Below are 22,374 nucleotides of genomic sequence, written 5' to 3'. Positions count from 1 at the left end.
CTCCTTAACAATGAAAACTGATACAAGTAGTCCTAAGTAAATCATTTTGTTTATTCCGTGAAAAATCTGCCAATATCCTCGTTACGTGGCAGGGTTGGTTCACAAAACCCTAAAAAGGTTGTTACGTGGTCATTCATGCGACAATTTAACAAGGATATGGATAGATTTTTCACGAAAGAACCAAAATAATTTACAATGACCACTTGAATTTATTTTCATAATGAGAGATCAAATTGAGAAGTTATATCAACCATGTTGACTAAAAAGCCTTAAATTTTTGTTTTGTTTTGTTTTGTTTTTCTTTTGTGTTTCAGACAATGGGAGCTTTTAGTTTAAATAATTTACTTTTCTATAAACTACAGGTAGCAAATTGTAATTTAAAAAATTGGAAGAAGCATGTTTACACGCTATTTAAGTGGGAAAGAGATTCTCTCCGGATCTCTTCCTTCAATGCTATCTTATTAAGTGATCCGGATCTTTCAAATTTCATCCAACCACAAAAAATTATTACAATGTAGACCGTTGAATGAAATTTGAAAGGCTCGGATTACTTGATTTGGTAACTTTGGTGAAAGAGATCCGGATAGAATAGGAAATCAGTAAACGCACTTTCCACACCGTGCGTTGACTTAGGATTTAGTATTTACTTTGTATGGAATAAAATTTGTCTTTCCTTTCCTTCGTTCCAGACTCTTCCTTCCCTACATATGGGAGTTCTGATGACCCTTTACTTCTCTCAGGACTTATGAGTTTGACCGTTTCCCACGTTTCCTATTAGTACCAATCTAACTGAACTCAGTGTTTAAAATATCTGTATCGGTGGAAATTTCGACATACAAATTAAAAAAAAAATATTGACAGATATATCGAATATCAATATTGCTTTCATTTGAAATGATAGAAATTTAAAATGAAGTTTTAGAGATTGTCAAACATTGGTTTGAACGAAATATAAGAAAGTCTCCATTTTTTAACATGTGTAAGAAATATTAACGATATTTGTCGATTTTAGCCTAAAAGCCATAAACTTAAGAGTTCCTCCGATATGAGGTGAAGTTTAGACTTCACCCCCATTTTCATGTCTTTCTTTGATTTTTTTTTATTTATCATGGAAATATCGACAATGTCGAAGAAATTTTAAACACTGATTGAGCCAAACGTAAACTTTCAAAAAAACACTCAGGACTCGTTTGTTAGAGAGGATTGACTTGGATATGATATTCATGTATTGAAAGTATTTTGAAGGAAGAAATGAATGTCAATTTTCTTGTTTTGTCCAAGTCAATCGTCATTAACAAATGAGGCTTTGTAGTACTGCGGTGGCATAAACCAAAACAAAACTCGCAGTGGGCCATTTTTTTTTTTGTTAATTTCTTTAACTTTTTAAATAACAAAAATTTAAAACATACTTTAAACAAAAATAAAAAGTAAATAATAACATGCAAACGAGTAAATTGTCACACACGTTTAAAACTTTTAGTTGATATGAACATTCATAGTCACCAGTTAATTGGCAATAAAAAATTGATGGCAAGCAATAGAGAGGACCTTTACAAACAAAGCAAAAACATTGAGAAAGTAATCTTATTATAGTAAAGCCGTGAAACAATACAAGTAATATTACGGTTTAAGCTACCGACTATATATATAAACCAATGTGCCGCTGCTGCAACTGCGACCAATAAAAACATATATAAAGGAACCAATGTGCTGCATCTGGAGAGTTTTTTCGTGTACTCTGAACACAAGGCGGTACACTACATGTCATGATACAAGTGGTTTTGAGTTGGACACTAGCATCCTAATGTGATATTGTTCCTACTCTCAAGTAACAATAGTAGCTTTCATTATCGTTTTCTCCTCCTACATTAGTTTTTTGTTTCTGTCTTTTAATTTTATTTGAATTCTCAAAACTTAAGATTAGAAATAAATTAGAACACATGTTGTGAAAAGGGAAATGTAACAATCACTTCGATTCAACATTATATGCTTCTATATCATTTAATATGTGTTATTCACGTATTAAACTGAGTAACATCACTAATATGAAACATGCTCGGAATTGAAGAACATTACTTACTTAGATGCTCAACTTTGCAAGACAAATAATAGACAATCTCCATCCTCGATCCTTCCTATATGTTAGCTTGCATTTGAAGGCAACAACAAGTGGATCCAATTGCATTGCTCCAAATCGTGTCTTTCAAGGATTAGTACAAACGAACAAGATAAGAACATTTGACCGCCGCCAATGTCCCTCCTCGGTTTTTACAATTTTCAATTGGTAACGGGCCTAATGGCACACGCACCTGGTTTCAACTCTTTTTCTGTGTCCATCTGTTCAGCCAACTCGAACACGCCATGTGGACTTTTTCAACGCAAACCCCACAACTTATATAACACACAAACCCACATTTTCCAAAAACTCACCACAAGGCACAAACCAAATTTCCATACCAAAACCCTCATTACTTTGCAATGGTTCTCTTGGTGCAAAAGTTTAACCAAATCTACTCCAAGCTGGATAATCACCTCCACCACCACCACAACCACCACCAACCGTCGGAACCCGCCTTATCGGCATCTCTGGATGCCTTCCAAACCCATGTTTCAAACTCCTTGAAAAAGTTGTTGCCTCTGAGTTCATCAAAATCTGCAGGGTCAGATATTCCATCATTTCCATGGATTCTACAGTGCTTTGAGCTGCTAACCGTCGTCCAAAGTGCTTTTGCAAAGCTGGTTGTGGAAGTAGATTTTCCCATGAGCAGATGGGAAGCTGCTTCTGTGGATGAGTATCTCAAATACAGTTTGAGTTTGTTGGAGCTTTGCAATTCTGTCAGTTCTTCTCTGTCTAATCTTGGGAAGGCTAAGGTTTCCCTGGCTCATGGTTTGAGCCTTGTGGAGAAATCGTCGCCTTCTTCGGCTTTGGAGCATCTGAAGGCAGTCCAATTCCAACCAAAGGGTTTGAGCAACGGAATCAGATTCCAAGGAAATGAAGAGGTTGGGAAAGGAAGTTGCTTGATTAGCAAGGAAACAGTGATTCATCAAGCTTTGGAGGTTATGCAGGGAATGGTATTCTGGCTAGGTGGGATTTTGATGTCTGGTTTAGCCGGGAATCCCGAGCCATACTTGGAGGTGAGGAATTCGGGTGGAAGGTTTGTTGACTCGTTGCTTTTGGGGTTGAATTCGGGAGTGAGTGAAATAATGGAGAGAAATGGTGGTTTGAAGGAGGTGAAGGAGCTTAATGATGCAGTGACGGGCCTTGCTGCGGCAATAGGAATTGGAAAGAACAGCGGAGCAGAAGCTGAGGAATTGAGAAGAAAACTAGAGGTGTTTGAGAAGTTTGTGGACGGTTTGGGAAAGGAGGTGGATTCCGTCTTTGACAAGGTTTTGGCTGGGAGAAATCAATTGCTCAATGCCCTTCCACAGCAAAAGAAATAGTAGATCAATTGTATAATTCACTGTGTACAGAACATTGTTGTATTTTTATTGATTTTAGTTTGTAAATCAGAGTTTGTATATGGTAAAAATGAAGTCAAAATTCACATTCAAATAATCAAACCAGTATATTTATTTTGTTTTTGAAAATGTAGAACCCGGAACATGAAGTTTAGCCCGATATTTGGTGAGACGATAAGAGAGATTTTGTAAGCAAGGAGCAATAAAACTACAAGTAATGCTAGGTAGACCAAATTTATAAGCCATCTTTGTTTTTGGTTCATTTCAGCGAGAATCAGCTCGCTCTGAGTTCAAGCGGTGTACTCATCTGCTAATTCTTCAACATCAGTCAATTCGAACTTCACATAAACGCATGCCCTTGTTTATGGATAGATAAAGGGTTTGGTATTCTCCATAACATTGATGCATAACTTGAACCTTTCAATTTCAAATAATGGCCGAGAGCCTGAGATTAAGAAACTTCAACAAGTACTTAGGTGCTCTAAAGATCTTGACCGGCTACGAAAGGGGAGCTAAAACTTGCAATTACGAAAACAAATAAACATTTTCCTTTGTTTCTTTTCTCTGACCTGAAAGAAAATACAAAACAAACTAGAAAAAACTAACGAGGACATTTTCCTCTTCATCAGCCAAACCTTCCCAACAAAGGAACTTCTATGTTTGGGGGTCGCCTAACAATTCTACGCTCTCTTTTACAAGTTACTGACCTTTCAACGAAGGTACTACGCTACACTCTCGACTGTATCAACCTCATCTCTAGCATCTGTTGATTCTACAGAAAAGAGATCCTCATAAACAATTACAGACCTAATTGGCTCCCTGAGTCATTGGAGTTGGCTTCTCTTTCTGGAGCTTTCCTCTTCCCAGAATAAGCATTGCTTTGCAGCCTAGCAAAACGATAAAGTAAAAGTAAAACCGACAGAGTAAGAGGACAATGTTATTTTCACTTGAGAAACTTCTTTCAAATCATTTGTAAAACAAAACACTGTACGAGGAACTAAATTTATATTTTGCTTAACAGGGCTAGGGTAAATTTCGGTTGGCTCATCCTAACAACAAACCATCCCCAGTATTTGTTTGAGGCCTTTCAGTTTAGAATGTAACTTGAGCATATTACTTCTAATCACAGATGAGTTTCTACTCTTTGAAAGAATACCAAGCACGAATATTAGATAATACAGTGAAATATTTTAAAGGTTAAGCTTGTTATTAAGGAAAGAAGAGTACCCTAGCTGCAAGGTGGTGTCAGAATCGCCGTTCTCAAATGCAAAATTACTGACCAAATCAGGACTACTTGTGACGCCATGGTTTACAAGGGATTTGGTTTTCTCCACAGGATAATATTCCAAGTACGATTGGACTGCACGGTCAGTTTGTGGAAACAAACATCGAAGCTCCTCAACCTACATAGAAATAATATGCGAAAGTAGACATTGCGTAAGAGGAAATCACTCAAAAGGCCAGGTATTGTGAAACTGACAAAATTTGCATATAGCAAGAAGAATGTAACTCGCCTGTCTGCGCAACATTTCATTCTCAAGTACAGCACGCTGTTCCTGGAGGAAACAAAATAGATGACAAGTTAAAACCAGAGTTGCCCCTTTTTATGGCACTAATTTAATCAACATTAGTCTTTGCAATTCATACCGACGAAGGTCATAGTGCAACTTTTACCATGAAGCCAAAGTTTTAAACCACAACAGAAGTATTTATAAATGGAAAACTTTCCAGTCTAGATTAGTCACTTTTTTCCTTCTCCTGTCTCCTTTTCAATTTGCAGTAGAACGTTGTGTTTTGTATCATTTTTATCCCTCTTTCTATTCGTCTTTTGCTTTAAATCATTATTTGTATCCTTAGTTCAAAACTCAAAGAAAAAGTAGCTTATTTAGAACAATAATATATTAGGTAAACTGAAACTGAAATTCCATATCTCATATGTTTTCAGGAATGAATATTATTCATTTAGAAAACTGATACTTCAACTTACTATTCAATGCTAGTGATGCTAGTGCTACTGCTTACATCTTAAACTTCAAGTAAGATTCAGTGCTACTTCGGTACTTCCACATACCTGTATTCTTGATTGCTCTAGTTGTTCCGTCAGTAATTGCTCCTGAAATATTAGAACATCTATTTAGGCCTTACAGATTGCAGAAATGAGTAGATATTAATCTGAACTACATCTGACATCCCTACTGAATACCTCGAAGAAAAGAAAAAAACGAAACAAGGGAAAAATATAATTTGTACCTTCCTCTCCTTCACTGTCAATAATCCTTCATTTAATTGCTGTTCTAGATGCTGCAATTCTTTCAAGCTCAAATCAGTCAACTCCTTACCCAACAGCCTTCTACACAATCAGAAAATAATAATCTTACACGCAGTACTCCAAAAATCTAAAATTATTAGATCTGAAAATTGAGTAAATACATACAATTGTTTCTTTTGTAGCTTTGCATATTCATCCTTTAGATTATCCAGCTCCTTGCAGTCTTGCTTCTGAATCTACGAACACGAAAAAACAATGGTTGCTGCAATTCTTTCTGAAAACGTTATGTGAGGTTCTTGCTCCAAAGGAGGTTAGCATAATTTACATAGGAGAAACGAAAAAAATTTGAACACAGGAAAAATTGGCACAAAAGTATATTTTACTTTGTCAAAGTTCTGTACGAATAAGACTGACATGCAACAGGAGGACATACAAATTAACGCAGGAAGAATCAAAATAGGACAACAAATAAAAAAAAATTGTCCGTGTTAAAATTTCAAGTGCTACAACACAAAAGATCACCTAGTGGCAAGTGCATAAACTTGTGAGAACAATACCTCTGCCTTGCCTTCTTCTGGTGCATCTTCTGACGAATCTAAACACTTGTTGTATCTTGAAAGAGTTCGTATCATACTACAAAAAGAAAACAGCATCTGGATATTCAAATCCCAAAAATAAACCACTGCCTAACTTTGGAAGATGCACAAAGGAGCAACAACCAAACAGGGCAGTTTCAACTTTGAGAAGTTCAAAAGGAAGTGAAAGTTCTTTCGATTCTGCTATCGGATTTAGCACTAAATTAACCAGAGTTATTAGCTGAAATCAGCCTTTCTGATAGTTCAGAATCATCACCGGTACTAATAGCTTACCAAGGTCCATTGCAGATCCAATTGATCAAACATCATAAAAGTTGGAACAGACTTCACTCAAAGTCTCAAAAAATACTTGTAAACTCAACGTTAACCAAGATATATATTCAAATATTTGCACAACCAATTCAAAATTTGCTCATAGGAGAAATCGCCCCCAGATCAACAATTATAAGATTGTAGGCAACAGGGTAGGGAAGAATATATAAGAAAAGAAAACCCAACTTCATAAGTAAAATGACCATCCCAGACATTCACACAAACCCAAATAAGAAAAAGGGAAAAGGGGAACAGAAGCATCCACTGGTCCCTGAAATAAAATAAAAACAATAAAAAATGAAGAGAAAAAAAAATCAACAGTAAAAATGGAAAAACCAAAACCCCAGATAAATTCATATTCAAAGACAAAATCTTTATCCAAAAAAAGTAAAACACATCAGAGAAACATGATCAGAAACACATGCATGAAACCAAAAAATTCAGAAGTAGAAAAAAAATGAAAACTTTGTACCCAGAATTTAAAGAGTAAAAAGGTAAAAAATTCAGAGACATACCCAGCATTGGAAAACTCAAAAAGCCTTCCAGTATTGGAGAAGATAATAACAGCAACCTCAGCATCACAGAGAATAGCCAATTCCTGAGCTTTTTTGAGCAACCCAGAACGTCTCTTTGAGAATGTGACTTGTCTGCTATTTGCATTCTCAATCCTCTTGATCTCAATCTTCCCCCTTCCCATTATTTCTCCCAAATTCTCAATAACCCCTCCAACAAAAAATATATTAAAAAAACCCAAATGCTCAAAAACCCAGAAAAGGCACCAACTTTAGCAGAAAAACTTGAATACCATTAAAAAATTTATCTCTCTAAAACTAAAAGTCCAAAAGAGTTGTGTGCTCTCTCTCTCTAGGAGGCGTTGTTCTGAGGGTTTGGTTCTTTGGGAGAGAGAGAGGGTGGGGATGAAGGGGGAAGGGGGCGTTGCCAAAATTAGATTGGGGAGAAGATAAAGGGGCGTGTGTGTGTTGGTGTGAGAGAGAAATAGAAAGAAAGCGTTTATACCCCAAATGGCGAAAGCTTGGAAACGGCAAGTTTGCATGGCTCTGTTTACTATTTAGAGAGTGGTTGCATGACTCTGCTTTCCCACATTTGGCATTCTGGATCCCACTTTTACTTCCTAACCATTTTTTACCTATTATTTATTGTATTTCGAGTTGGAAACTGTTTTGTCGGTCTTGCTTACGGGTCCCACTTGGCCGTTTCAAAACGGAAAGCGCTTCAGATCCCTTCCTCCTAATCTATCAAGTCCGGGGATTCGGGTCGTTGAAATTTGATCTAACGGCTACAAATAGGGGTCCACTTTAAAAGTTATAATAATTTTAGCCGTTTGATCAAATTTCAACGGTCCGAATCCCCAGACTTGATGGATTAAGAGGAAGGGATCCAGAGAGGATCCCTTTCATTATGTAAGTCTTGAATTGCCGTGACAGATGCAGTTAATTTGTTTAACACTATGTCTTCAGTCCAAACTCTTCTCTCACTATAATTTAAATAAATTTAGTGTGAATTATCGTATTATCTATATGTGTGCCATAAACATGGTAGTTTAATATTTAGTGCTAGAAATAGTAAATCCTCTGCCAAAATTAGAGAGAGGGGCATTTTGTTTTGTGTGTATTTTTTTCTGTTTTGGGAGGGAGAGAGTATATGCCCCTCTAATGCCCTTGCTATCCAATTTGCCACATTTGTGTTGTGGAGCCCACTTTGGGAATCTCTATTTACCACATTAAGAAGTTTTTGGTTACATTGCAACTATCCAAGTGATACATTTAGTAAAGCAACTTCCAAATTTGGAGCATATGGGAATTGTCTAGTTTGTTTGAAAAAGCACTTTTGAATTACTTCCAATTTTAGAGAATTGGGAGTTGCCAAGTTTGTTTGTAAAAGCACTTTTTCTGTTTTTGTAAAAGAACTTCTCTTCTTTTCTGTAATGGTTAAATTGGGAAGGGTCTCATTACTAATTTGGCTTGCAAAAGATCTTTTCCCTGAATCAAATGATTTTTTAGCTACAAAATATAATTGTGTACAACTTTTGTTGAGGTGAAATGATTATTCAGCCTAGGTTTATTGGTTGTGATGGGGACTATCAAGCAATATTAAAAGAGAATCAAACACAATAACTTCTGGTATGAGGGTAATTGGGTAAATGCCCTTAAGATAAACTTTATAAGGGTTGAGGTAGAGCGTGTTTAGCATTGCTTCTAGAAAAAAGGATACTTTTTTTTCTAACAGTTAAAAACGTTTCTAACTATGTTTGTCAAAAAGCGTTAAAAGTGTTTATGGGTATTGGAGGCACTTATTGAGAAACACTTGTCAAATGCTTCTTCGAGAAGCTCTCCCAAGTGCTCTTTTTGGAAGAACTTGACTCATTGCAAATTTCTATAATTTCCATTGAAGGCAACTGATATCGATATACTCATCGATATTTTCATAAATTTACATTTCAATATTTCTACCAGTATCAATATTTTAAACACTGCATACGATAAACAGTCATCACGCAATTGAGGAAACTAAGTACAAATGTTCCAAAAAATAAACTAATATCACGATTTATTTTGTAATTGTTCATGGTAGCTACTTCAGTGTTGACTGATACAATACAATAAATCAAAGGATGGGGCCAACCAATGTGTCCATGGAGGCTTTTGTTTCATTGAGTTATTTGTTTTAGATTTTCATGCCAAAGATCTAGGCAGATACATTGAACAAAATCCTCTCTCTTACAGACACCCCAACCACGATCACAATTAGCAGGTGGTACAACAATTAATCATACAAATGACGACGATAAGCATTTGAATGCTAGTATACAGGGCACGAGGTACCTTCATCGGTGTTTCACTGCACTGCAAGTAATTACTATAAGCCATCAACTGTCAATCGACTCAATCCATCAGTTGGTGGATTACTTAGCTCCGCATCGTCCTTTTTACACACATATATGAAGTGACAATCTGGATCTTCCAAAACAAAATCAGCCGGAAGTAAGCCCTTCTCAGTGATAGGAACAGGTTCCAAATCTGACTTTGTTGACGAACCACAGCCTTCAGGCGTTTGGAATCCTGGTCTGGCTGTGAAACAATAGCCAAAAGGATACAAAATCTAGATAAGACACCTCTATCAGGAATCGTAAACACTGAACTAACAAAAACTGAATGTATATGGGCTAGAAAACAGGAAGAAACAAATTCATAGAACTATCATCTCTGTTGACTGCTTATGACTATCTAAGAAAGATCCCAGGAAAAGGTGGGTACAACGTAGTTTGCGATAGTTGAAAAATAGTCAGCTTGCATGTACGCTATGCATAAGCAACAAGTATCTGATGCTTGGACAATCTGGACTGAACTTCCTAACCAATAACCCAAATACCAATTAACGGAAAACAAAAACCAAAAACAAGTTGAATAATACAACCTGCACATGGAATCCAAAGATCTTAAACTCCTAAATGACAATTTTGGAGGTCATCGCTAGCTCCCATTTTCGCTTTGTCAATCATATTAACTCGTAGATTGTGAATAGCTACTAACTTCTCAAGCTGGTGAAGGAAATTAGATATTTTCTTAACTGACACCACTTTAGATGTGGGACAACAAAAATCTTGTACCATTATACTTGAACGGATGTTCACCATGTGTTAAAATTGACTTAAACTCACTAAAAAAATGAGAACATTTGGCATCGAAAAGAAATGAAAAATGCAATTTAACCAAAAATCTCTAGCAATATTAAACAGAATTTAATAACATGGAAGCAAAATCTTCTGGAGAGCTAATTGAATGAAGAAAACTGCAGATATTTGAACAGCAAGAAAAATATGAACTATTATGAAAGGACAGTAAACTTACGTATAACATACAAACGGACTTTCCAGTTGTACACTGGCCGGCTCAAATGAGGCATTCTTACTGTAGGATCACCATAGGTTATCTGCTATACAGCATTGTAAGAACAGATACATTTTGAGCTTTTAACTAAAGAAAGAGCATTGAAAAATGTAACCCAATTTAAGGTTGCACATTTACCAACATATAGATCCCTCCGGGTTTAAGAAGCCTACAAGCAAAATAACAACCATATTAGTGAAGGAATATAGAACTAAATGATATTGAATTACTTTAGAATGGAGAGAGAAATTGTGAACTGGTATAAGAAATTGCAGCTGTAAATTGAGTTTTAAAGTCTAAAACCTGCTCACTTCCCCGAGCATTTGAGCAGCACTAATTGGAGCATCGTTGCCACACTAAAAACATAAGCACAAATGAGAAAATCAGAGTGTGCCCAGTAATGAGTAGCAGGAGTAATTAGAACATAAGAACATGCATCGTACCATTAGTGAATCAAGAGTTCCTTTGACAGACCACAGGTGCAAAAAGTGATGAAAGCAAACAAGGTTTATCAAGACAAGACAGAAAATTAGTATACAATATTGTATATTTCTAAAATGAGTAACACGGAGAAATAGATTCTTACCTTTATCAATGACACCATCAAATGATTCATCTGGAAAGAAACTCATATCTCTGACATCCATTTGCATGTCTATAAGATTCATATAGGAACCATGCCTAGTGTCCCCAATCGTTACAAAGGAAAATTTAAATTTGTACTAGAGATTTTAAAGAAGTAAATTTCCAAAAGGATACATTTCAGCTGAGGTATGTGCTCATATTTTCTTTTCATCATGTTGATAGCCACTGACGAAATGTCAATGTTCATTATGTCTTCATATCCATCCTTGACCATGTCCTCGGACATAACTGGGACAGAGAACATTTTTTCCATCATTATCTTAATCAACAAGTACACAGAACCATATAAAGTATCTTAAACCAACGAAATTACAGATGTCAGGTTCCTTTTGCTGGACACCGCATGATTGTTGCATCAAAAATCTTTCTCCTATGGATGGCAAGGACAATGCCAAGTTTAGGGACCCGAATTGCATCAGGTACATTATTACTTTCAACATCAAATTTTCTAATTAGTGGGAAATAAAACGATACTTCGCAACTTCTTTTTTCATTCTAGGGCCTACAAAGAATGCATCCGCCGTGGCAATTCATATATGTATCAACCACAACAGAAGGAAAACACAAAACAGAACCTTAATTTGGGGAATTCATACTCATGCCAAAATCCCCAGCAATAAAAGGGGTCAAATTTGAGTAGCACAATGTTCAACCAAACACAGAATAGCAATAATTACAAAAACCCAGCTCAAAATTACCAAAAAAATAGCTAGAATGGAACGGGAATGATCGGAACAACTGAATTTCGGGAACCAATACTCTAACAAAAGTCTCATTCAAATAATACAAGCACAAAGATCACCCAATGACCCAAATTCCCACGTCAAAAAATTATCTTTTCTGTACTTTCCTCTGAGTTTCTCAGCAATCAAACAGAGCAATTAAAGCAGAGAGTCGGAAGGGAGCTATATATATATATACACATATAGAAAACAAAAGGGAAAGGGAATAAAAAGAGAATGAGGGAAATGGGTGGGTGGCAAAAGAGTACCGGCATTGCCGCAGCCGACCATGAGAACAGGAGAGGAGGTGGGGATGAAGTGGCGGACGAAAGGGCGGAGAGAAGAGTAGCGCTGGTACCAGTCGAAGGCGCCACCTTCTTGGACGTAGCGGGCGTCCCAGTAGAGGGCGTCGCCATAGTTGTAGGTATTGCAGGTCGACTCGTCCCTCAACATCTCCTTTCGCTGCCGCGCTGCTGCTCTGATATTTCGGTGGATTTGATTAGAGTTCGGTTGTTGAACAGTCGGCGAAACGAAATGAAACTAGTGAGAGAGAGCACAAAAGCCCACCACTTAGGACATTTTGGCCCAAATGACCACCAATTCTATCACTTTTTGAGAGAATGGTGATAAACTCACCGTACTGTCTTATTTTTCACCCATCTTTTAATAAAAATTTTGATATCAAATTTACTCTCTTGTAAAATGACATCTAAGACTAAAGAAAAGAAAAACCTCTGCTCTCTAGGTTGATAGGTTCGTTCTTCTCCATCTTCTAGAACAACCCACCTCTCTAAATCTTCAAAAAATAAAGTCCTCAATACCTTTGGGCATTTTAATTTGATATGTTTGTTTTTGTTGTCAGTACCAGCAAACAGCCTTGAAAACTAGGATAAAAGCTTGTCTATCCACAATCCACATACCAATTGTTGTGGGAGGCGCATATGAAGTGGAACATGGTGTTTTCGGGGCGGGTGGCGTGCTGGAGGATGGAGAAGACGCTGGGAATTGTGTAAAATGTATTGTATAGATGCAATCCTCGTTGTGCATCTTGATCGATTGAATCGTGTCTTTATAGATTTTGTTTTATTCAATAAAAATAAAAATATAAAGATTTTCAATATAAAGATTATTTTAGAAATAACAGTTGATGAGAAGATAACATTTCAAGTTTTTAACTCTTTGTATTGGGTGGGATTATAATGTGGGTGTGGAAATAAGATACTAGGGTAGGTCTAGTAGCACTCTTTTGAGACTGGTTACAATGGTAGATAGTTGGTGATACTTAGTTTTACACATGATTTAATTGTTGCAAAGATCTATTATACAAGATCTAACCGTTAATTTTTTTGATCATTCAGTGATACTTACCACTGAACTAAAAAGAAAGTAGCCCTTTTAAGGACTTTAATTGGCAATTATATATTATTACGATATTGACAACTATATAATTAAAGTATCGATAACATTAATTATATAAGTAACTACGTGGCGATAATATAACATCAATGTACTTGTCGATATTAAATGATCCACTAACATGGTCAAGGGTAACCCAAGTTTATTCTTTTTGTGCTGCCATGTCATTGCATTGTTTTGGGTCTTTGACTTACTGCATTATTGAATTTTGTTCTCCACAGGAAGAGTAGGACTCTTATGTTGAGTTGTGTTGTCACTCAAGCCACCTCACTGTTGTTGAAAGATAATACCCTCATTGTGGTGTCTTATGTTAACAATACAACGCCCGTATGTATTTTTTACTTTACGTGACATTGCATGATTAACATAAAAATACAATGGTTTATCTTTTTATTTTTCACTTCATGTGACATTGCATGATTACCATAAAAACAGTTGTTCACCGTTCTATAAAAATCGCGTGTGATCTTTTGGCGCTGCCAAGTGCTTCGGTAGACTCTCCGACAACCTCCTCCATGAAGGTGGATGCAACTACCACTTCTACCTCGCCGTCGACAGATACCAGTTCAAGATGGTAAATTTCTCCGCACCCATCTGCGTAACAATGGAGTTTTTTGACTAATTGAAGTTAAAAGTTGTGGAAATTTAATTCGGCAGGAGACGTTGATGGACCTACTGGGCGTGGCAGGTCGGCGTCCGGGGTTTCCCATGGTGGTCTGCTGCAGCTCACATGACGAGCTTGACGCCGCCAGCTCCGCGGTCGCCAACGTCCCTTGTATCTCTTTGGCTTCTCTGGTAAATTTTCAATTTTTCTTCTTGCACCCACGCTCATTAGCCATTCCCTCACAGTGTTATTGTTTGATTCAGTTCTTAAAAGCTATGTGCATGAGCAGCTAATGGTGTCGAAAGTTATCATATTTGAGGCGTATGACAACTTGTTTGGCAGCAGGTTCTTCCTACCAACCTGTACTGCTTTGTTAGATAGAAGGAAATACACAGTTGGCTTCTTTTTGCATTTGAAACATCGGTAGAATCAATAATATAAACGATGTATGGATAGTACCATCGAGTCTCCCGCACTGGCGCTGACATCGTGCGAGAGTTTAAAAAGGACTCAATGCCAGCACTAGTGCGGTGGCGACGGTGGTGCAAAAAGGACTAAATGTGAGCAAAAGATTACTTGTACCCTGGCCTGCCAAAGAAAGATACTTTTTTATACATGTTGTGAATTGTTTCGTTCACTGCCTTTCAGCGAAAGGATTGTTTCGTTTGTCTAACAGTGAGAACAGAAATGAAATCAATATCCACACAAACAATCATGTAACTTTAGTAATCTACCGTACGCTCTACTCTCGGATCTTTTGAATTCCAATCCAACGTGCATAATCGACCCACCTGTTGCACAATACAAAAAATTATGAGAATTTGAAGACGGATACACAACGAACGAATATAATGACATTCAAGGAGAACTCAGGTCATACATCAAGGAACCCAAGAACGTGTTGCCAGTTCGAACAGCAAAGCAAATTGCACTCAGTATAAGCTTGTGTTGGTGCAGCAAGGGTTCCAGAAGTCGCTGTTCAATTACTCCCGCGAGAACTTGGTACCTTTGAAAGAAATCGAAAAACATAAAATTTGGTAAGTAAAGCTAAATAAATGGTAAGCAAAAAGATTTCTTGCTTCAAGGTGTCATCCGTCCATCTATCCCAACTGTAATGTACTACGCAGGTCCTTAGTTTGCTGCAGAGCTTGTATACATTGTTGGAATAATTAAGCTGCGATGAATTTCCAGAATTCTTCAAACACATTACTAACCATATTCAGACACAAACATAAACGTGCATCTTCAAGATGCGAGTTGAGGAGTCAAAGCTGCTCAGCTTTTCTTTTTAAGACATATTTATAGCATGTGTCCTTTCACAAAATTGCTGTTGAAAGAATTTTATGAACGGTTTCTTCCGTCACCATGTTCTTGGAGACTATATAAAAGGCTTCATGATAACCAAAAAGGCATAGTCCTACCTAGAAACGCCACAAATGGTTTTATTTTTTATTTTTTATTTTTGGAACAGATCCGATTCTAGGAAGACCTAGGAAGGCTTTGGAAGAGACTCTAAGAAAAGACTTATGAGTACTTGGATCTAACGGAAGAAGTGACACAGAACCGAGCGCAATAGCGTTCTAGGATTCATATAGCCGACCCCACTTAGTGGGAAAAGGCTTTGTTGTTGTTGTTGTTGTTGTTGGACATATCCAATTCTCCATGAAATGACAGTTACTATTCACAGTCTCAAGCTTCTTTACGCACATTCAATCTAAATTTTTTTGTTAATGGCCTATGCTAACAGTTCGTGAAGGTTAGAGTAAAAATGATAACTAGAAAACTTCAATCTGAAAATAGCCCTTGTACCTTAGATTGCTAGAAACTGCCATATAAACTCCATAGGCTACACTAGTTGATAATATGGGAACATCCTCAGCTTCACCAGCAAAGGATTTATCGAGAGCTTTTCGTGCATTAATCAATGCATTTGTCACACCCGTACCAACCTGAAACAATTTTTATTAAAAATTGTTATCCATCGTATGACACCAAACGGCTACTAACAATTTCAACTATATAACAAAGTGGAATAAGAGAAGAGAAATAAAATTCGAAGAAGACTTCATATGTACATTCTGCAATGAAAACTATAACATAGGACCAAAACAATCTCGTAATGTACCAAAAACTACCATCTCTTTCTCCGAATGCGTATAATATTGCAGACAGAAATTGAAAAAATGAAAGTAACTTTCAATAACAATAAAGCACACTAGACCCTCAGAATGGCGAATAAATTTATACGAGTGGTTGGACCGTCGAAGAAGCTTGTGCCTTTGTAAATTATTTGGAGAAAAAGAATTTGCATCTTTACCATTCTTGGATGTTGATACAACATTAAACTCAATGGAGTTTGATACAATGTTAAACTCACTGGAGTTCTACCAATGGCTTAATTTAAGTTTGCCACAACCGAGTCCTAATTAGATTTAACTTTAGACGAGCAAAGTTCAAACAACCAGTGGTAAAGAAAGAAAATTTTGATAGACATATACTGCATAAGTAACCGGCATGTTTAGTACAAAATGCTAGTAGAGTTAGCTTACATGCCGAACAAAAGCTGATGTAGTTTTTCCTGCATAGCATGATGCTAATAACTACAGGGGCTTAAAAAAGTATAAAAAGTATTTGGTGATAGCTGAAAATTCCATTGTTTCAAACAAGATAGAACAAATATCAAGTAACTTATGGGAAGTTTTGCCCAGCTTTGAGGTCTTGTAATGTCACACGAAAAGTTCATGATAAAATGGAAAAAGGAGAGGAGAGCCACAATGTTTTACATTGCGTAGATGTTACAGATAATTCTCAGAAAAGCTAAAGCTAAGGCATTTTGAAACATGTAAGGTGTTTCACTTACCAGAGATGCACCAGTCCCAACTGCAAATAGTTTAGCTCCATTTCTCTGAAACAATCAAAATACTATAAACTCCAATGACCATGAACGTAAAGACTGAATAATTTTGGATCACAGAACACAATATCACATACCACTATTGCACCTATTCTCTGTAAGAGTGAGTAAGATGTTCCAGACAAAGCTACCTGCAGACAAGATTGATGCCTCCCATGATGTTATACTCATGATACAGTGGCAACTTGAAAAAGCCAAAAGTAATGAAACAAGCAAGAACCTGGAAAGCATTATCCGGACACCCATAGAAGAACTTAGCAATACGGCCTGCGCTGACAGCAAGAGGTGGTCGAAGCGAAACAGTAGGAGCGGGAAGCCAGACAAGCATAAAATCAGCTATGATGGCCATCACCTAAGATTTAAAAGGAAAAGATAAAAAATATCTGTTTAAGGGTCAGGCTGCCAAAAGGTGGAACAAACCAAAAACAGAAACACTACCAGAAAAAGAAGAAAGAACAAATAGATTGAAATTGGTAACCAAAAGACTTCTGCTAGAAAGTTGAAGGATCGCTGCAGAGCTTTTCCACTATAAGCAACTCATAGCTTGACATATATTACAACTTATGACTAAAAATCGAAAACTCTTTCCCTTGAGATAAATAAACCTTCTGAAAGTGTAGTCAAGTAGTCAAACAATCAGATAATGCAAACGAAGAACATTTTACCAGGTCCAACTAAAAACCGCAAATGAAATAATAAGTCATCTCTGCATTTTCCAACTCAACTTCATAAAACAAAGTTGATAATTCCATGGAAAACCCTTGAGCACAGTTACCAGGTAAAGGCCAACTAAGAAACGCTAAACCTATTGATTGAAAAAGCAAAAGGTCAAGAAGAAAATAGAAAAGAAGAGTAAATATTACCAAATACATGAACATGATTCAATGATTCTGTATTTGGAAGCGCACAAATTGCATACCAAGAGTTCGCATTGAGCACAAAACGAACAAAGAAAGTTTTCTGCATCCATTCCATTTCATGACCCAATATAAAGACCATGCTTGACTGAAAGGCAGAATGTCCCAGTTCAACTTATTTATTTCTAACTTTATATCGTATGTCATATCCCGGATTCCACCAAAGCGTTTCAGAGGATTACACTGTTGCGCTAATTTAACATACACCACTTATATAAACTGCTCATCTATGAAGCAGATGGAAATTACTTTGATTTGAGATGATAGCTTTCCATTATATAGCACAATGAAATCAAATCTCTTATTTATACAAGAGACATACCACATCAGCAAAAACAAAATCCAGCTCTTTGGTAAAATTTTCTCGGCGTCGCTCCAATTCTGCAGCAGTCTGAAAAATGAGCAACATGTAAAGAGCTTACATCCATACTAAGGGATACTTCAAATGGTACTTCAATTCAAAAGTCAAGGATATCCAATGCATAATAGGGACGCCAACTCTGTTGGCGGCGAAGGACTTACATGGAACAGGTGCACGTGGCATCCCTTGTCCAACAATCCATCGTCATGTGCAAGTTTTTCTCCACATGGCAATGTATTATTGGGCGGAATGCCATGTGACGGTAAACTCATTCCATGTAAGTTGCTCTCATGTTGAGGCGCCAAATAAGAACGGTTGATGCCACACTACGGTCATTATTTCTTCCTCTAAAAAATTTAAGAAATTTGACCGTTATATTTTTAGCGTCAACAAGAATAATCACATGCAAATTGATCATCAAATTTCTATTACGAAGACCGCTGCCACACTTAGCAAAATTGTTCATCGAATTTCATCGGAATTAGTTCCAAAAACAATCTCATAAAAAACGTTTTGAGTCACTTTAAAAGGCTCTTCATAACGAGCCTTAGAAAGTTTGTACCTAAATAAAAAGAAGAGAGTAAATGAAAAGCAGAGACCTTAGTGAATATTCCAACGCCGCACTCGATGCCAACTTTGGTCAAGAACAAGTCGTCCGCAAGCAACCGCTCCTTGAACCCATCAAACCCAAGCAACCATCTGAACACCGCCGACTTCTCCAGCTCAAAGAACCTCTTCACAATCAAGCCCGGCACCCGCCCGGCCTTTATGGCCGCCGCTAAGTCCTTCGGCAGACTCTCCGACGACCTCCCCGCCTCCGCCATTGCCGCCAGGGCCTCCGCCTTGTTCCGATCCCGGTCCTCATCACCATCACCACTCCCATCACTGTCATTGTTATCATAACCTCCGCTTCCGCCGTCTCCGCCTCCTCCTGCGGGGGGTTCACCGCCGTATGCGGCGGAGGCGAGGTGGGATCGGGTGAAGCGAGAGGCGGTGAGTTGGACGGAGGGAGTTGCGGTGATGTTAGTGCGGGCGACGATGGTGAGAGTGAAGTTTTTTGGGGATAAAGAGAAATGGTGGGGGTTGGTTGGTGAAGGGAGAAACTGAGAGTGAAAGGTGGCGAAGTTGGAGATGGTGGTGACTGCCGCCATTGTTGGTTGGTTGCTTTACTTTCAGTATCTCCCTCTCTCTCTTTCTCTCTCTCCTCTTTGAAGAAGTAGAGAGAGAATGGGAGAACCAGAAAGAAAGATTGTTCAGGAAAAATGGGTTGGTGGGATTTTGGTTGGAGGAGGAAGTCTGGAGGAGTAGATGGTCAATCCGACTGGGTCTTGGTCTTCTTCCTGCTTCTTTCTTTCTTTCTTTATTTACCAGGAAATTGTAGAAATGATCATACTCAATTAAAACAACGATTCCTCAATTAAAAATTATTGAAACAACGATTCCTCAATTAAAAATTATTGAAACAACGAATTCATTACCATTGGTTCTTCAACTCATCAAATTCAGCTATGGTCTCTAAACTAAAAATTTATCACCATTGGTCCCTTAACTTTAATTCAACTGGAGAAATGATTCCTCAACTTTAACCTAATTAAATCAATGGTCCCTCAACTTTAACCCAATTGTAGCAATGATCCTTCCAGCATAACTCATTTTAACAAAATTCTAACGAAGTTGAAGAAAATGATCATAGCTACACGTTTTGATGAGTTGAGAGACCTCAATTGTAGTAATGGTCATTTCAACATAACTTATTTTGATAAAATTCTAATGAAGTTGACGAAAATGATCATAATTACACGTTTTGATAAGTTAAAGGACTAATGGTAATAAATTTTTAGTTAAGAGATCATTACTTCAATTTAATTAAAATTAGAAGACCATTACCACAATTTACTCTTATTTTTTTGGTTTTGACGAAATTATTTGAATGGGGTTTTCCTTGTGGACAGAATCAATTGGGTAGTCAAATAAATTTGTGGGAAAATGAATGACTAAACGTTCATGTCCTTGTTTCTTTCTATGGTCTGTATTTTAGCATTAACATTAGCTTGAGTCAGTGGCGGACCTGAAATCATTGGTTATTTTTAAACAAAATTTAACGAAAACTTCTTGATGTTGTTTATTTTAACAAAAAATTATATTTTTACACTAAAAAGTTAATTATAGTACAATTCACTTTACTCTTTATTTTGTTCTTATCGTTAAAATTCAAAGTTTTCAAACCATTTTCATTAGTTTTCTTTATTTTTTATTTTAACAACTTCAAAAACTTAATGTATATTTGTTTATATATTGTATTTGACTTCTATAAATAGTTAAGGCAATTACAATCTCCTCCTCCTACTTTTTATATTTTCTTCTACCATTTTAGTGACATATGTCGGCATAAATTTTCAGCATATGTTGATAGAAATTGAAAAGTGCCTAGGAGGTGATCAACGAAAGGGCACAATAAAACTTTTTTGATTGACATTATGATCTCATTATTTGAAAATTCTGACTACATCACTGACTATACTATTATAAGTTTAATATATTAATATCATACTCATGAGTTTAATATGACACTCTTTTGTTTAATAGTACAATCATGAGTTAAAAATCATTCTATTAGATGAGATTGCAAACACATTTTTAGCCACTTAGTACTACGGTCTAGTGATATTCATTTTCACTTGTAAATGAGAGGTCTTAGGTTCGATTCTCGCTAAAGGCAAATTTAAACCACATAATTGTTAGCCCATTGTAAGGCTAAGCCTATTGCGAGAATCGAACTTAAGACTATAGTACTAAGTGGCACACTGACATTGAACTAATGAGTATATTGTTATTACACTCAAATTTACATCCATACTAAGAGATACTTCAAATGGTACTTCAATTCAAAAGTCAAGGATATCCAATGCATAATAGGGACGCCAACTCTGTTGGCAGCGAATGACTTACATGGAACATGTGCACGTGGCGTCCCTTGTCCAATAATCCATTGTCATGTGCAAGTTTTTCTCCACATAACAATGTATTATTGGGCCAGAATGTCATGTGGCGATGAACTCGTTCTATATAAAAGTTACTCTCATGTTGAGGCGCCAAATAAGAACAGTTGATGCCACAATACGGTCAAGATTTCTTCCTCTAAAAAATTTAAGAAATTTGACCGTTATATTTTTGGCGTCCACAAGAATAATCACATGCAAATTGATCATCAAATTTCTATTACGAAGACCGTTGCTACACTTAGCGAAATTGTTCATCGAATTTCATCGAGATTAACTCTAAAAACACTCTCATCAAAAACACTTTCAGTCATTTAAAAAGTTTTTCATATCGAGCCTTAGAAAGATTATACCTAAATAAAAAGAAGAGAGTAAATGAAAAGCAGAGACCTTAGTGAATAAGGAACTTTAACGAAAAGTTTCTGGTACTATTCACTTTAACGAAAAACCACATTTTTATACTAAAAAGTTAATTCAGGTACTACTATTCACTTTATCCTTTAATTTGTCCTAAAACTTAAAGTTTTCAAGACATTTTCAATAGTTTCCTTCCAACGCCGCACTCGATGCCAACTTTGGTCAAGAACAAGTCGTCCGCAAGCAACCGCTCCTTGAACCCATCAAACCCAAGCAACCATCTGAACACCGCCGACTTCTCCAGCTCAAAGAACCTCTTCACAATCAAGCCCCGCACCCGTCCGGCCTTTATGGCCGCCGCTAAGTCCTTCGACAGACTCTCCGACAACCTCCCTGCCTCCACCATTGCCGCCAGGGCCTCCGCCTTGTTCCGATCCCGGTCCTCATCACCATCACCACTCCCATCACTGTCATTGTTATCATTACCTCCGCTTCCGCCATCTCCGCTCCTCCTGCGGGGGGTTCACCGCCGTATGCGGCGGAGGCGAAGTGGGATCGGGTGAAGCGAGAGGCGGTGAGTTGGACGGAAGGAGTTGCGGTGATGTTAGTGCGGGCGACGATGGTGAGAGTGAAGTTTTTTTGGGGATAAAGAGAAATGGTGGGGGTTGGTTGGTGAAGGGGGAAACTGAGAGTGAAAGGTGGCGAAGTTGGAGATGGTGGTTACTGCCGCCATTGCTGGTTGGTTGCTTTACTTTCAGTATCTCCCTCTCTCTCTCTCTTCTCTCCTCTTTGAAGAAGTAGAAGAGAATGGGAGAACCAGAAAGAAAGATTGTTCAGGAAAAATGGGTTGGTGGGATTTGGTTGGGGGAGGAATTGTGGGGGAGGAATTGTGGAG

At 37.3% G+C, this 22,374-nt stretch overlaps 4 protein-coding genes across 5 annotated transcripts; 1 reads left to right on the top strand and 3 right to left on the bottom strand.

Annotated features, from left to right (window-relative positions):
• Positions 1 to 2,478: 2,478 nt before the first annotated feature.
• Positions 2,479 to 3,441, top strand: LOC108173666 (protein BPS1, chloroplastic-like). Its single transcript, XM_029104761.1, has one exon. It carries the CDS (start codon positions 2,479 to 2,481, stop codon positions 3,439 to 3,441), a length of 963 nt encoding a protein of 320 aa, XP_028960594.1.
• Positions 3,442 to 3,949: 508 nt separating this feature from the next.
• Positions 3,950 to 7,621, bottom strand: LOC103409941 (agamous-like MADS-box protein AGL15). Its single transcript, XM_008348723.4, has 8 exons — positions 7,152 to 7,621; positions 6,286 to 6,361; positions 5,894 to 5,964; positions 5,710 to 5,809; positions 5,531 to 5,572; positions 4,974 to 5,015; positions 4,687 to 4,862; positions 3,950 to 4,346 (listed from the first exon to the last, which is right to left on the bottom strand). Exons 1-8 carry the CDS (start codon positions 7,331 to 7,333, stop codon positions 4,259 to 4,261), a joined length of 777 nt encoding a protein of 258 aa, XP_008346945.2. The 5' UTR covers positions 7,334 to 7,621; the 3' UTR covers positions 3,950 to 4,258.
• Positions 7,622 to 9,187: 1,566 nt separating this feature from the next.
• Positions 9,188 to 12,504, bottom strand: LOC103438452 (uncharacterized). Of its 2 annotated transcripts, none has more exons than XM_070824339.1 (8): positions 12,181 to 12,504; positions 11,304 to 11,417; positions 11,131 to 11,199; positions 10,988 to 11,007; positions 10,848 to 10,900; positions 10,683 to 10,713; positions 10,506 to 10,590; positions 9,188 to 9,725 (listed from the first exon to the last, which is right to left on the bottom strand). In XM_070824339.1, the coding sequence occupies exons 1-8, from the start codon at positions 12,362 to 12,364 to the stop codon at positions 9,514 to 9,516; spliced, it is 768 nt and encodes a 255-aa protein (XP_070680440.1). In that variant the 5' UTR covers positions 12,365 to 12,504; the 3' UTR covers positions 9,188 to 9,513. The 2 variants fall into 2 exon arrangements, with proteins under 2 accessions (XP_070680440.1, XP_008375217.3); XM_008376995.4 differs by having other exon boundaries at positions 10,506 to 10,587.
• A 2,016-nt stretch (positions 12,505 to 14,520) lies between these two features.
• On the bottom strand, positions 14,521 to 19,568 carry LOC103438450 (protein RETICULATA-RELATED 4, chloroplastic-like). The gene is made up of 8 exons (XM_008376993.3): positions 18,723 to 19,568; positions 18,085 to 18,153; positions 17,066 to 17,197; positions 16,923 to 16,976; positions 16,792 to 16,836; positions 15,741 to 15,880; positions 14,812 to 14,937; positions 14,521 to 14,722 (listed from the first exon to the last, which is right to left on the bottom strand). The coding sequence occupies exons 1-8, from the start codon at positions 19,272 to 19,274 to the stop codon at positions 14,674 to 14,676; spliced, it is 1,167 nt and encodes a 388-aa protein (XP_008375215.2). The 5' UTR covers positions 19,275 to 19,568; the 3' UTR covers positions 14,521 to 14,673.
• Between the last annotated feature and the right edge of the window lie 2,806 nt (positions 19,569 to 22,374).

The sequence above is a fragment of the Malus domestica genome, chromosome 07 (genome assembly GCF_042453785.1).
Source record: "Malus domestica chromosome 07, GDT2T_hap1".
In the NCBI taxonomy this organism is placed as follows: domain Eukaryota; kingdom Viridiplantae; phylum Streptophyta; class Magnoliopsida; order Rosales; family Rosaceae; genus Malus; species Malus domestica.
The sequence above is the reverse complement of the archived record's forward strand: the minus strand, read 5'-3'. Positions and strand labels throughout refer to the sequence as shown.

What these genes read in the sequence shown, in the direction of transcription:
- LOC108173666 (XM_029104761.1), top strand. Translation starts at nt 2,479, where the DNA reads ATGGTTCTCTTGGTGCAAAAGTTTAACCAAATCTACTCCAAGCTGGAT.
- LOC103409941 (XM_008348723.4), bottom strand. Translation starts at nt 7,333, where the DNA reads ATGGGAAGGGGGAAGATTGAGATCAAGAGGATTGAGAATGCAAATAGC. An exon ending in ATGAAATGTTGCGCAGACAG is followed by an intron (nt 4,863 to 4,973) that starts GCGAGTTACATT and finishes ATTTCTATGTAG; the next exon opens with GTTGAGGAGCTTCGATGTTT. An exon ending in GACACCACCTTGCAGCTAGG is followed by an intron (nt 4,347 to 4,686) that starts GTACTCTTCTTT and finishes TCGTTTTGCTAG; the next exon opens with GCTGCAAAGCAATGCTTATT.
- LOC103438452 (XM_070824339.1), bottom strand. Translation starts at nt 12,364, where the DNA reads ATGTTGAGGGACGAGTCGACCTGCAATACCTACAACTATGGCGACGCC. An exon ending in ATGCTCGGGGAAGTGAGCAG is followed by an intron (nt 10,714 to 10,847) that starts GTTTTAGACTTT and finishes TTTTGCTTGTAG; the next exon opens with GCTTCTTAAACCCGGAGGGA. An exon ending in AGTCCGTTTGTATGTTATAC is followed by an intron (nt 9,726 to 10,505) that starts GTAAGTTTACTG and finishes ATTGTTTCACAG; the next exon opens with CCAGACCAGGATTCCAAACG.
- LOC103438450 (XM_008376993.3), bottom strand. Translation starts at nt 19,274, where the DNA reads ATGGCGGCAGTCACCACCATCTCCAACTTCGCCACCTTTCACTCTCAG. An exon ending in GCGTTGGAATATTCACTAAG is followed by an intron (nt 18,154 to 18,722) that starts GTCTCTGCTTTT and finishes CTCATTTTTCAG; the next exon opens with ACTGCTGCAGAATTGGAGCG. An exon ending in GCAGTTTCTAGCAATCTAAG is followed by an intron (nt 14,938 to 15,740) that starts GTACAAGGGCTA and finishes TTTCTTTCAAAG; the next exon opens with GTACCAAGTTCTCGCGGGAG.